At 38.1% G+C, this 15,250-nt stretch overlaps 1 protein-coding gene across 2 annotated transcripts in view; it reads left to right on the top strand.

Moving 5' to 3' along the window:
* Window positions 1–15,250, top strand: part of UVRAG (UV radiation resistance associated) — a 325,150-nt gene that overhangs the window by 80,545 nt on the left and 229,355 nt on the right. For both annotated transcript variants that reach the window (XR_010147617.1, XM_508649.8), the window contains exon 6: window positions 14,210–14,295. Coding sequence is in view for 1 of the 2 variants with exons in the window: in XM_508649.8 (XP_508649.3) it covers window positions 14,210–14,295 (86 nt within the window). In the remaining variant the exon portion in view is untranslated. The remainder of the gene's footprint in view (window positions 1–14,209; window positions 14,296–15,250) is intronic.

A 15,250-nucleotide genomic window follows, 5' to 3' on the forward strand; every position in this document is an offset into this window, starting at 1 on the left:
TGGGATTACAGGCATGAGCTACCAGCTGCTATAATTTATTTATCTCTATATATCTATGTACTTACCTTCATAGCTCTTTAATCTTTTTTTTTTTTTTTTTTTTTGGACAAGTCTTGCTCTGTCACCCAGGCTGGAGTGCAGTGGCGCGATCTCGGCTCACTGCAAGCTCCGCCTCCTGGGTTCAAGCAATTCTCTGTCTCAGCCTCCCGAGTGGCTGGGATTACAGGGGCCTGCCACCACGCCTGGCTAATTTTTTTGTGTTTTTAGTAGAGATGGTGTTTCAGCATCTTGTCCGGGCTGGTCTTGAACTCCTGACCTCGTGATCCACCCGCCTCGGCCTCCCAAAGTGCTGGGATTACAGGCGTGAGCCACTGCGCCTGGCCCATAGCTCTTTAATCTTTAGGGTTTTGTCTGTAATTCATTTATTCCAGCCTTATAACAACCTTAGAGGAAGGTAGGGCCAATTTATCATTATTTGCTTAAAAGAAATTGAGTCACAGAGGGGCAAAGTGACTTCCTTTCATTCCGTGACTTAGTCATTTCTGTACAATGAATTGCTCCTTTCTCTTTGCTCCTGAAGCCCTTTTGACATACCTCTGTTAGTAGCTCTTGAGTTTATTGTAGTTTTTTGAATTGTCTATCTCTCTCTCTCTTTCTAGAAGGTACAAACTGTATTTTAACTTTGTATCTGTAATACCAGGCTCAGTAGCAGGCATCTAATAGGTATATAGTAAGTACTTATGGAATAAAAATGAATGGCCAAGATATTAGGATGAGTTGTAGCAGAACCTGGATCAGAACACATCTCTCCCTCTTTATAGACGTGCACTTTCTTCGTTATACTACGTCACCTGTGAAGAGGTGATGTGATAGAAGATTTTCATCATTTAATTTTTGTTTGAGGTTTCTTCCATCATTTAATTTCACTGTGATTATATACTGTTAGCGACATCTCCTTTAACTTATAGCGTCTTAGGGGGGCAAGTAGTAGTATTTTCATTTTCAGGATGAAGATGCTGAAACCCAGAGAAGTTAAGAGATTTCCATGTAGTTAACTTTGTAGAACTGAGAAATTAAATAGGTGGTTATTTCCTCTTGCTAGTCATACTAACGGATACTAACTTGTTTCCAAAGCACATCCCAAACAGTACGCAAGCAGAACATCATTCAGAAGTAGGGATTAACTGTCCCAAGTAAAGCCAATATTTTAATAACAAAGAGCTGGATATGGTGTATTTCTGCCCAGGTCTTTTAGTACATTATCAAGGAAAAGTTGGAAAAAAAATCATTTAAAAAGTCCATTCCTATGCATATTCTGTTTGGTTTTCCTTTCCCCTGCCTTACAAAATAGAACAAAGAAAGACTGGGAAAATCCTCAGGGACTGTTTATAATAGCTGCTTGCTTTATTATAAAGCATCTAGAGATCTGAACCCAGATTAAATCCAGGGTAAAATTTTATTTCTGAACTGTTTGAGCTGGTGTGATTGTGTACTAACAGTATTATACTAGGTAAGTATAGAGCTTTTATTTATTTTATTTTTAAATATTTCTTCCATTTCTCTTCTCAGGAACACAGAGCTTAAAAAAAACTACCGTTGCCAGTTTTCATTTACTGAGTGCCTGCTATGAGACACTATGTCAGAAAGGTTATGTATTTTTATTTAATTTGTGTATAACAGCCCCATGAGGTAGTTCTCCTGCTTTTATGAGTGAAGTACCTTAGAAGAAGGCATTAAACTACTGCCCCAAGCAACATGGCATAGGTGGTGAATAGCAGATCCATGATTCGAGCCCAGGTCTCATTCATTTGAAGGCTTGTTTTCTTAACCGCTATGCTGTATGACATCTCCACATTTCTTCCCACTTCATATAGTGTGACAGCGTACCAAGTCTCTGCCTTCACATTAACCAGCACAAAGCATAACTAGTTGTGCATTGTGGGAATCAAATGAGAGAGAACACGTGCAAACACTTTGAACAGTATCAAAGTGCTTTATTCTACAGACTTTGGGCATTTATTATTGTAGAGTGGGCATGCAATGCCCATGAGACCACCAACCCACTGAAGTCCACAAAAGTTCCACACATTAGTCACTGTATTTGGCTTCCCTCTGAGTCTTTTTTCCCCCTTTTCTCTTGGATCGAATTAGCTTTTGACAGATGTTTGGAAAATCATCTTATCCTGTAATTCATATTTATAAACCCTGCTGCTGCAGTGTGGTCCCCATTCTCTCTCTTCATTGAAGCCAGAGAATAATCTGGGAAAATGCCACGTTTCCTGTTATGAATTTGGAGGATCTTGTCTTCTTAGCACAATTTTTGAGCTTTTGAGAACTTTTAATACTGTAAAATTCAAAGCCAAGTATGGTTCTTTATATAGATGTTTTAGATTCTTGAGAAGTAAACAGAAACAGAGCTCAACTTGTTCTCACCAGGGGATTCAGAGAGTTTAAAATTTTGTTTTGTTTAATATTTTGAAAACTTGTTTTCACCATTCTTTTTTAGATTTGTATAGAGGGCATTTTTGGGCCTCCTCACCCCATCCTGTAAGTTAATTTCTGTTTCAACTGTTGTACAAAGCTGGGAATCTTCCCTCATTCTCTTTTTTTCTCTCTCCACGAATGCTAGTTAACATGCTGTCACTGTTGCCTTCTCTTCTTTCTCTCTGCTTTCACCGTTATAGTAATTTGGCCATACATCCTTTCTTCCTATTAGGGTGTATGCTCCTTTAGGGCTGAGGTTATGCCTTACTCAGTTTTAAAGTCTCAGACTTTGCTTACTGAATATTTTTCCATGAGTGAATGAAGTCTACTAGGATCACATTGTTCCCATCTCTGTTTTAAGGTAGACTTTTTGCTTAAGGGATGGCTACTTCAGCAGGGTTACTTTCAGTCCTTATGTCATGGAGTAGCATTGAAGGCACTTAGTCCACTTCATACTTGGAGTGTGTGCCTGTGATTGTGATTATTTTCTGAGAATATTTGAAGTATGAACAAAAACATCTTCATCTCTGTTGATTTAAATTTAAAATAATTAATTTTAATTTCAGGATCTGTATATCTTTGCTTAATGACACTATTCTTATTTCTCAGTGCTTCTCACTGTTTTAAAGGAGAGGAAAAACATCCTCTGTTGTCTCAAACACTGGGCCAAATCTGAGGGGATGTACTCATTCAGCTCAGGTTAATTGTCTAAGAAGAGGTCTCACCTTTCCTCCTTAACTACTCAGTATCTGGGCTTCGTCAGATCTCAGAGCCAGGGGTGTCTAAGGCTTGATGATGCTTAACAGAGATACGTACACAGTTTTATTCAGCTTAAACTTGGCTGATGCCTAGAAGTGTTATTAATGTCCAAATGAACATATACACCTAGGAACACAGGCTGTCTACTGATTCATTAGGTAGCTGTAGTCATACAAACAAACACTGTATTTTAAAAAAAGTATACTCATTTGCATCTGAAAATGTGCTTAAGTAGTAGGATGAGCCATTGTTTTTTTTTTCCCTTGCCCATCAAGATTTCTTATTTTACCTAGGTTAAGTAGAAGACGACTATTTTCAAAGCTCACTTATGGTTTTATGAATAAATATAGAACACTGGCAAGTCCTGCTGGGGAGAGATTTCCTCCCAGATAAACACCTCCAGTCTAGATTTCCATGTATCTAAACATGTGTCAAATTTGCCTGGATGTTTCAGAGATACATATGCTCTCCATAGCCCATACTGAGCTCAGTTCCCTTCCCCTCTCACAACACTTCCTCCTGCTGTGTTTCTTAGTGAAGTGAATGGTACCACAATCCATCTACTTTCTCAAGTCAGAACATAGAGTTGTCCTGAGTCCCTTCTTCTGTGTTTCCATCACTACTGATGGTGGCTGCTACTTTTTTCCTGGTTCTTGACATTATAGTCAGATTTATTTTTCTAAAATGATCATATTCTTCCTTTATTCAAATCTTGTCAGCAGTGTTTGCCCTCAATAATTAATGACTTATGAGGTCTTGCTATTCCTTATTTCTAAACACTCCATCCTTAACACTTTCTCAGGCTAAGATTTGTTCACGTCAGTTTTAGCTAAGGCCTTATTTCCATAGGAAGGTTTTTCTGTGATATACCTCTTAAGTCCAGTGTGGATAGATCCCTTTTATATGCTTCCGTAGCACCTTGTATTACATTTCCCTCTTCACTGACCCTTATCCTATTATATTCTGATTGCCCGTTTGCTTACCTCTCTTACCTGCTACACTGTAAACTGTGTGAGGGCAAGGACAGTGTCTGTTTTCACCTGTTGATCCCTAGTGCTTAGCACTGTGTCTGGCGTGTAATAATAATCCAGTACATTCTTGTCAAATGAGTGAATGAAGCTTCTGTAGCAGCAGATCATTAGAAATTCTATTGGAATACACCACTTGGTTGTCATCAGTAGTATAGCTCAGCAGTCCCCAACCTTTTTGGCACCAGGGATCGGTTTTGTGGAAGACAAGTTTTTCCAGGGACGGGAGTGGGGACGGTTTCAGGATGAAACTGTTCCACCTCAGATGATCAGGCATTAGTTAGATTTTCATAAGGAACGCACAACCTAGATCCCTTGCATGTATAGTTTACAGTAGGGTTCGAGCTCCCATGAAAATCTAATGCCCACGCTGATCTGACAGGAGGGGGAGCTCAGGTGGTGATGCTTGCCCTGGGGGGTTGGGAACCCCTGATATAGCTTGTTACTCAAAATTGTAATTCTCTGTCTTAGTGGTTTCTGACATTTCTGCATAGATGCCTGCGAAATTATTATGCTTTAAATGGAGCTCTTCATTTTTTCTCTTCAAGGTTGCTTTCTCTTCCAGTTTTCCATGTCTTTATTAACTATTTTTTCATTTATCCTGGCCTCAAATTTTATAGTTAAGTGTTGATTTTTTTTTTATTTTATCCATTCTATTCAGTCAGCCACTAGACTCTTCTGAGTTCTTCTTTGAAGTAGTTCTGGTATCTGTGGCTACTTTTCCCTCTCCATTGACATAATCCAAGCTCAGATCAACATTCCCAAAGGGCTGGGTCACTGCAGTAGTTTCCTGGCGGACCTATGGACTCTAGTCTCTTTGTATCCACTCTGTCTTACTGCTGCCTGATTAATCTTGCTAAAGGATGCTTTCGTTTTTTATTCCTTTGCTTAAAGATTGTATGGAGTAAATTCTTATTGTCTGCTAGATGTGTCCAACTCTCTGGTCTGATTGCTTTCTCTCCATCAGCCCAAATTCAGTCAGTTGTATAGTACTTTGGGTTCTGTCTCCGCTTTTTATCTCTCTTCTTCCTTCTCCTCCTCCTCCCCACCTTCCTTCTCCCCCCGCATCTTCCTCCTCCTCCTCCCCACCTTCCTCCTCCTCCTCTCTCTTTTTCTGTTTCTGTTGTTTTTTATTACCATTGCCACTGATGGATTTTGAACCCTCATTATGTCTAATATGTATGGATTTTTACAGTAGCCTCCTATCGGGTAGTTGGACAGTCTTCCTCCAATTTATGAGGTTTGTTAATACCAGAGTAACCTTCCTTAAATGTAGCTCTGATTATAACCCTAAACTGTTAGAAACCTTCCATGAGTTCTTACTGCCCATAGGTTGTCTTTACATTTTAGCATGGTATTCAAGACTTGCTGTGTTCTGGCCCTCCTTACTTACTTATTCAGCTGTATCTCCCTCTCCAGGGATCCAAATAATTTCCACGTCACTGAAGCTAAACGAATTGGACTACTATTTAATTTTCTCTGAATGCAGCTTGTGTTTTCCTGCTGTCATGCTTTGGCTAAAGGTGTTCAGTCTGTGTGGGACTTTCCTTCACTGCCATTCAGCTTTTCAGTACTACTTAATCCATCCCAAATACTGCCACCCCTGCAGTCTTTGATGTTCCTGTTCTACCAGATGGAATCTTTACTGCAGCAGAACTCCTGTAGCTTTTTAAAAAGCCTTTCTTATGGCACTCTTGCATTATTTGATTCACTTGGAACCTTCACTGGGTTGTGTACTCTATGAGGACAGTAGTAATAATTGCCTAACACCATCTATGTACTCGGTGTTCAGTAAACACTGAAAGGAAGAAGTATATGTATAATGCTATTTGCTTCCTAATCAGTTATCCTACTAACTGCGTTATTTCTGTATACATTTTGTAGTTTTAATGAAGTTAAGGACAGTCTTGTGTTGTTGCAGCTAAAAACTCTCAAAATATATAGTAACATGTTTTAAAACGTGACTCATCCAATGAACTAGTACAGGGATAAGCAAACTGTAGTCCAGCACATATTTTTGTATAGCTTGCGACTAAGAATGATTTTACATTTTTAAAGAATTTTAAAGAAAAAATAAGACTATGTGACAGAAATGACATGTGGCCTGCAAAGCCCAAAACATTTACTATGTGGCCCTTTATGGAAAAAGTTTGCTGGCCACTCATCTAGAAATACACCTGACTTGCCTGGAATTACTCCTGCTCATTGGATATGTTAAATTATCTATTTCCCTGAGCAGTTTAATAGGCACTCACCCAGACTTGTTACTATTCTGTTCCTTGAAGAATTGTTAGGCCTGACTTCAGAAGAATTTTGAGTGACATGTAAATCTCTTCTGGGCTCTTTGGCACTTGGCAGTATCTCACACAGATAACCAGATACAAATGAGCCGTTTCTTTCCATTATAATCCTTCATCAGAAGTCTGTTGGGATCGAACATCTGGTGAAGTTAGATGTCATTCAGAACAAGGCTCTTAGCATATTTCAAGAATGTTAATTGCTAAGTGATGGCTGAAACAGGAGGGCTTAATAATGTCCTTAAATTGCCTTAAATGTACATGGACTCAGAATTTTTAGAATTGGAAAAGGTCCTAGAGATCATCAAGTATAGCCTGGTTCTTAAGAACACGGGCTGTGGAGCCAGACTGCATGGCTCTTCTCTTTAATCCTCTTTGTGTCTCAGTTTCCACACCTTTAAAGTGGGGATATTAATAGCACCTGTTTCACAGGGGTTTGTGAGTATTAAATGTGTTAACATTTAACATATTAACAGTTAGCTAACGTTGACATGTAAAATACAATACTGCCTGCCACACTGTAAATGCATGTAAACATTACTTTTTATATTGCTGTTATTTTTTATTACTGTTTTTATTAGTAGTAGTTGCATCTCATTTTATAATTAAAGAAACGGAGGCCTAGGAGAGTTAAATTATTTTCCTTACTTATGCGATAGGCAGAGTAGATTAAAACCCAGGATTCTAGCTTTCAGTTGAATGTTCTTTCCCTGTTATAAAGTGTGGCTTTTAGTTGTATGTCGGTGGGTGTGGATAAATTTTTTATAGTAAGAAAAAATATTTGGCAGCTTTTTCCGTAAAATAAGAAAAGCTAAGTAGAACATCATTAATTATTTCTCCTGAGACTCTTAAATCTACTTCTCAAGTCTTCTATTATTTGGATTTTGTTGCTGATTTATAAGACTGTCTCCTCTGTCCTTTTTTTCCTCATCTGCCCTTAAAATGTATTGATTATTTCTTAGCATCCATTTTTTAAAATTGAAGTGAAATTAATGTAACATAAATTAACTGTTTTGAAGTGTGCAATTCAGTGGCTCTGGGTACCTTCACAGTGTTGTGTACCACCATCTCTGTCAAGTTGCAAAACATTTTCATAATCCCCAAATTAAACTTTGTACCTATGAAGTGCTCACTTTCTATTTTGCTGTCCTCCAAACCCCTGGCAAACACCAGTTTGTTTTCCATCTCTATGGATTTACTTATTTTGGGTATTTCATACAAATTGAATTATATAGTATGTGACCTTTTGTTCTGGCTTTTTTCACTTAGTGTAATGTTTTGGTGTTGCATCTACATGTAGGAAGGAATGTACTTCATTCCTTTTTAGGGCTGAGTAATATTCTATTGCATGTGTACACACACAGAGACACACACACACATTTTGTTTATTCATGTCTGTTGATAGACATTTGTGTTGTTTCTCTTTTTTTGACTGTTGTGAATAGTGCTGCTGTGAACATTTGTGTACAACTGTTTGTTTGAGTGCCTGTTTTCAGTCTTTTGGGTATGTACCTAGGAGTGAAATTGCTGGGTCATATTATAATTCTATGATTACCTTTTTGAGGAACTGCTAAGCTTTTTTTTTTTTTACCGTGGCTGACCAATACATTCCTAATAGCAATATGTGAGGATTCTCATTTCTCCACATCCTCACTAACACTTATCTTCTGTTTGTTTGTTATGCTATTTGTATGTCTTTATTTGGAGAAATGTCTCTTGCAGTTCTTTGCCCATTTTAAAATTGAGTTGTCTTTTTGCTGTTGAATGTATGAGTTCTTTATATCATCTGGAAATTAGACCTCTATCAGATATACAATTTGTAAATATTTTCTCCCATTCTGTTGGGTTCTTTTTCTACTTACTTGATAGTGTCCTTTGATGCACAAAAGTTTTTGATTTTAATGAAGTATAATTTACTGATTTTTTTTGTACTAATGCTTTTTATATCATATCTAAGAATAGATTGGTAAATCCAAAGTTATATAGATTTACCCGTGTTTTCTTCTAATAGTTTTATAGTTTTTTTTAGCTTTATAGTGGGTTTGTTTGTTTGTTTGTTTGGAGATAGAGTCTCACTCTGTCGCCCAGGCTGGAGTGCAGTGGCGTGATCTCAGCTCACTTCAACCTCTGCCTCCTGGGTTCAAGTGATTCTCCTGCCTCCAGCCTCCCGAGTAGCTGGGATTACAAGCGCGTGCCATCACGCCTGGCTAATTTTTGTATTTTTAGGAGATACCAGGTTTTACCATGTTAGCTAGGCTGGTCTCGAACTCCTGACCTCAAGTGATCTGCCCACCTCAGCCTCTCAAAGTGCTGGGATTACAGGCGCGAGCCACCGTGCCTGGCCAGCTTTATGGTTTTACAGTTAAGTCTTTGATTCATTTTGAGGTAATTTAAAAGTATGGTATTAAGGACAGGTCCAACTTCATTCTTTTAAAAGTGGCTATCCAGTTTTTTTAGCACCATTTGATGAAAAGACTTATTTCCCTATTGAGTAGTCTGTGAACCTTTGTTGAAAATCAGTTGATCATAGATGCATCGATTTATTTCTGGATTCTCAGTTCTATTTTGTTGATTTATATGTCTGTCCTTATGCCAGTGCTATCCTGTTTTGACTATTGTTGCTTGGTATTAAGTTGAAATTGGGATGTGCGAATCTTCTAACTTTGTTCTCTTCAATATAATTTTGGCTATTGACCCCTTGCAATTCCATATGAATTTGAGAACTGGCTTTTCCATTTCTGTAAACAAGGCTGCTGGAATTTTGATAGAGATGGCATTGAATATCTAGATTGCTTTGGGTATTGTTCCTATGTTGATAATATTAAGTCTTTATATCGGTGAACATGGGATGCCATTTTATTTATTTTGGTCCAGTTTGGAATACACTTTATTTATTTTTCTTGCCTAATTGTTCTGGCTAGAACTTACAGTACAAATGTTGGGTAGAAGTGGTGAGAGCAATCACCTTGTCTTTCTGGTTTTTGATATTGGGGGAAGATTTTGAGTCTTTCACCATTGAGTGTGGTGTTAGCTGTGGGTTTTTTGTAGATGCCCTTTATCAGGTCTGGGAAATTCCTTTCTATTCCTAGTTTGTTGATTTTTTTTTTTTTAAATCATGGAAAGGTGCTGAATTTTGTCAAATGCATTTTCTGCATCAACTGAGATGACTGTGTGTGTTGTGGTGTATTACACTGATCCTTCCTTCCTTCTTTCTATACTTTCTCTTTTTGACAGAGTCTTGTTCTGTCACTTAGGCTGGAATGCAGTGGCACAATCATGGCTCACTGTACCCTTAAACTCCTGGGCTCAAGTGATCCTCCCACCTCAGCCTCCTGAGTAGCTGGGACTGCAGGCATGCATCACCATGCCCAGCCAATTTCTTTATTAAAACAATTTTTTTTTTTTAGAAATGGTGTCTCACTGTATTGTCTAGGCTGGTCTCTAACTCCTGGGCTCTAGTGATCCTCCTGCCTGTGCCTCCCAAAGTGCTGGTATTACAGGTGCCTAGCCTGATTGATTTTCATGTATTGAAATTCCCTTGCATACCGTGTATGAATTTCAGCTGTTCATGGTGTATAATCTTTAAAAAATTTTTTTTGTGGTAAATTACAAATACACAAAATTTACTATCTTAACCATTCTAAGTATATAGTTTAGTGGCATTAGGTACATTCACACTGTTGTGCAACCATTGCCACCATCCATGTATTTCATCTTGCAAAACTTTTCACCTTACAAAACTGAAACTCTTTATTAAACAATAATTCCTCATGCTCCCCTATCCCCTGGTCCCTCCCAGTTACCGTTCGACTTTCCGTTTCTATGATTTTGACTACTCTAGGTACCTCATATGAATGAATGAATGAATGTTTTTCCTTTGATTGGCTTATTTCACTTAATATAATGTCCTCAAGCTTCATCAATGTTTTAGCTTGTGTCAGAATTTCCTTCCTTTTTAATGGTGAATAATATTTCCTTGTATGAATATACCATATTTTGTTTATCCATCACCTGTCTGTGGACACTTGGGTTGCTTCCACCCCTTGGCTATTGTAAATAATGCTGCTATGAATATGGATATACAAATGGCACTTCCCATTCTTGCTTTCAGTTTTTTGGGGTACATACCCAGAAATAGTTGCCAGGTTGTGGGCTATAATTCTTTTAATATGCCACTAGATCACTTTTAGTAGTATTTTGTTGAAGATTTTTATATCTGTATTCATGAAGGATATTGGTCTATAGTTTTCTTGTGACATTTTGTCTGGCTTTGGTATCAGGATAGTATTGGTCTCATAGAATAACTTAAGAAGTATTTCCTTGCTTTTATGTTTTTTGAAGACTTTGAGAAGGATTGGCGTTAAATAATTGGTCGAATTCACCAGTCAGATAATCTGGTTCTGGGCTTTTTTTTTTTTTTTTTTTGTGGGAGTTTTGTGATTACAAATTCTATCTACCTCTTTATCTGTTATAGGTCTGTTCAGATTTTCTGTTTCTTCTTGAGTCATTTTTGGTAGTTTCTGTTTCTTCTTGAGTCATTTTGGTAGGGTCATTTTGGTAGTTTGGTAGTTTATATCATTTTGTCTACATTATCTGATTTGCTGGAATACAATTAATTGTTCATTGTATTCTTTTATAAGCCTTCTTATTTCTGTAAGATTGGTAATGACGTTCCCACTTCTTTCCTGATTTTAGTGATTTGAGTCTTCTTTCCTTTCCCTTTGATTAGTTTACCTTAAGATTTGTCAATGAGCCAGGTGCAGTGGCTCATGCCTGAAATCCCAGCACTTTGGGAGGCCAAGGTAGGAGGATAGCTTGAGTCCAGAAGTTAAAGAGCAGCCTTGGCAACATAGTAAGACACACTTCTCTGTAAAAAAATAAAAATTAGCTGGGCGTGGTGGTGCATGCCTGTAATCCCAGCTAATTGGGAGGCTGAGGTGGGAGGGTCTCAGGAACCCAGGAGTTCAAGGTCAGTCTGGGCAACATGGAGAAACCCCATCTCTACAAAAAAAATACAAAAATTAACCGGGTATGGTGGTGCATGCCTGTAATTCCAGCTATTCAGGTGGCTGAGGCAGGAGGATCGCTTCAGCCCAGGAGGTTGAGGCTGCAGTGAGCTGTGATCATGCTACTACTCTCCAGCCTGGGTAACAGAATCAGAACTTGTTTAAAAAAAAAAAAAGATTTGTCAATGTTGATCTTTTTAAAAAACAAGCTTCTCTAGTTTGAATTAATATCAACTTAGTTTTAATGCCGTAAAAAGCTTTGCTTCTATATAGCTCTATTCCCCTACCTTTGTGTCATTGTTTTCACAGATTGCATCTTTATAATGGTGTGCCCATCAAGATAGATTTATAAAGATTGTTTCATGTATTTGTCTAGTTGATTGTTTTTTAAATGGTAGATCAACTAGACATTCTTAGGCTACATCCAGTTAATAATATGTCTTTTTTAATCTTTATAATGTATTGCTGGTTCAATTTGCTGATATTTCGCTAAGGATTTTTGTGTTTCTTTTCGTGAGGGATATTGGTGTATAATTTCCTTTGTGTGTGTGTGTTGTCTCTGTCTAGTTTTGGCATCAGTAATGCTAGTTTTATAAGTTGGAAATTGTTCCCTTCTCCGCTTTCTGAAGGAGTTTGTGTAAAGTGGATATTCTTTCTTTCTTAAATGTTTGATGAAATTCATCAGTGAGACCATTTGGACAGGATTGTGTGTGGGGGGGAAGATTTTCAATTGCTTATTCACTAAAAAAGTAGATATGGGACTATTTAGATGTTTCATAGTATGTCTGTTTGGGCACTTTTGTGTTTCTTTTCAAGGAACTTGTCTAATTAAGTTGTCACAGTTATTAGCATAAAGTTGTTAATAATATTCTCCTAATATCCTTTTAATGTCTGTAGTGATATAACTTTTAATGATTCTACTACCATTATAGCAAACATATATGTGGTGCTTATTAAATACCTTTCATTTTACAGATATTAACTTTTAATTCCCGCAATTTGTGAGGCAGTTACTATTATCATCTCCATATTACAGATGAAGAAACCAAGGTTAAACTAAGAGCACTCTGGTTCCTTGCTTAAGATTATATAGCTGTTGTATTGAAGGCTTGAATTGGACTCCTGGTGGGTCCAGAGTCTTTTTTTCTAAATTACTGTGTACTCTCCCCACCCCCCCCCCTTTTTTTTTTTTAAAGAAACATGACTATTTATTCCTTTTTATCTTTTTTTTTTTTTTGACAGGGTCTTGCTCTTTCACCCAGGCTGGAGTGCAGTGGTGTTACCGCCAGATTGGTTCACCTTGCCCTCTGCCTGGACAGAGCCAATTTATCAAGACAGGGGAATTGCAATAGGGAAAGAGTAATTCATGTAGAGCCAGCTATGCAGGAGACCGGAGTTTTATCATTACTCAACTCAGTCTCCTCTGCCTTTCTTAAATGACAGAGATACCTATTCTGTTCTTCTTCTGGAATTGTCCTATATTCTTTTTAGAAAGTATCCTTGCTACTTTGTACCACAGAGTAGAAATATTTGTTTCTGGTGTTCCTAGTCAGAACTTGGAATGCCCTTTTCCCCATAAAAACATTACATATGATGGCTAGGCATAGTTGAAATATTATTGTTAATACTCTTTTTGAGTCACATAATATGTTAAAACGACTTCTGGAGCTTCCTTGGGAGGTTCACCACAATTTATAATGTGAAACATTGTTTCCGTGGGAAACTGTGAGAAGAAATGTATTTTATTTTTTTGACCTAACACCGAATTTGTCACTTTTTAAAAACAAGATATTTTCCCCAAAAGTGAAGAAATAAGAAACAAATCCAGTGTTCATGCATTCCCAAACTGCAGCCTTGATTCCAGGATACCTCCTTCTCTCAAACCGAGCTGGCTTCCTGGGAATCCAGTGGTGGTACATGGATCGAGGGTTCCTTTGTGCTGCATTTTTTACTGCCTCTCTCCTGAGTTGTGGGGATAGATTCTGCAGGCTCTTGTGCTAGCCCAAAGGTGCCCAGCCTTGACTCCACTTCCGTGTCTGTGATCCTGGGTGGGCACGTTTCCTGGGTCCCTGTGCTCTCAGAAGCTTTCTCAGGCGCCTCTCCTTGGTGCTGTTGCCCCAGGTGATGTTCAGCCATCATCTGGAGCTCTCTCGTTGTGGGTGTGATCCTTGTCATCTTCTGTCGCTGTGGAGACATTACCAAAGTGGGTCGAGGATCCGTGTTCATCTTTCTCTGGGGATGACTGGTCAGCACAAGGGTGGCAGCGTTGGGCGACATGTCCAAATCTGCTCTGCCCCCTCGGGGTCTGGGGGCTGTTGTCTTGCTCCATGGCTGGGGTGGCACCTGCTGGGCTGGCACTGTGGTGGGAGGGAAGGCCGCGGGACTCGGGGCTGGGCTGGGCGCGCTCCTTCTCCACTCTTGTCAGATCCCCCTGCCAAAATTTATTTTACATTCCCTCACCTGAAAGGTTAGGCTTCTATTACATGGCAGATATACTTTACTTTTTGGAATCTCTAAAATTTTAGATTTACTCAGTTGTTAATATGTCATATTTTTAAAAAGACAAGCATGATTAATTTGTGCATATATTTTATTTTGTTTGGTTTTGATTAATTTGTTGATTAATGTCTTTCAGGGTTATTCAAATGCTCAGAAGACTATTCTTCTGCAGGTGGATCAGAACTGTGTTCGCAATTCTTATGATGTCTTCTCTTTGCTACGGTAAGAAACTTCTTAGATTGCCCTGAATTCTAAAGAATCTTTCTCATTTTGAGTTTGTGACATTTCAATGTGAGAAAATTAACGGAAGCTTTAGAGGCTGTTATTCAAGCTTAGCATTTTTTAGTGCAAGCGTCATAAATTTTGTAGCTACAGTGATTTGAATTTATCTATTTTGCAAAGTCTTTGGAAAGCCATTTCCTTTCTCTGGACAGTGGGAGAGAATATTTGGAAGCCAGTGATCTGAAAACAGACATGAACTGTTTTCTGGTCTTCTGTACCCTGCAGAACAGTAATCAAAGTTGCAAAAGTTAGACTTATCAAAGTCTTAACAACTGCAGCATCACTCGGAAAGCCCTTCAACGGCCCCAAACATGGCTTTGAGTTTGGACCTGTTCTTTGTCTTAAAAGAATTATGTTTGGCAAGCCAAAAAAGCTTTGCATGTATCTAATGCTCAGAGGCTTAAAGGCCTCAGCTCTATATTTTCATAATGTCTGGGCTTAATTTTGAAAGATTTTAAAATCTGGCTTTAATTTTAAATGTGATAGATCATCAAGGATATTTTTCCAGGGAGCAAGCCACCAAAATAAATGCAATTCCAAATAAAGTTAACAGCAACACTCAACCAATGTTCACCCTACTCAGACAGATTGTTCATTGAAATTTGATTTTGACAGCATTTTCTAATGTTTACGTGACACATAATACATTTCAGAACATTAGACATCCTTTATATATGTACTTGAGGAAGAATCCAGAAGGATGCTCGGGAGAACTGGTTATTTTAGAAACTTTACAAAATTGGCCTTTCGTTTGTGAAACTTGAATCTTATTACACATGATATAGAGTTTGGTCACATGGACTGCGTCCATTAATCTTAAGAAACATGATTTTGACTAAAGTAACCATATACATTTTCTGAGTTTTGGTTCTTGCTTGAGAGATGCCTACACCTT

This window comes from Pan troglodytes, chromosome 9 (assembly GCF_028858775.2).
Source record: "Pan troglodytes isolate AG18354 chromosome 9, NHGRI_mPanTro3-v2.0_pri, whole genome shotgun sequence".
Lineage (NCBI taxonomy): Eukaryota > Metazoa > Chordata > Mammalia > Primates > Hominidae > Pan > Pan troglodytes.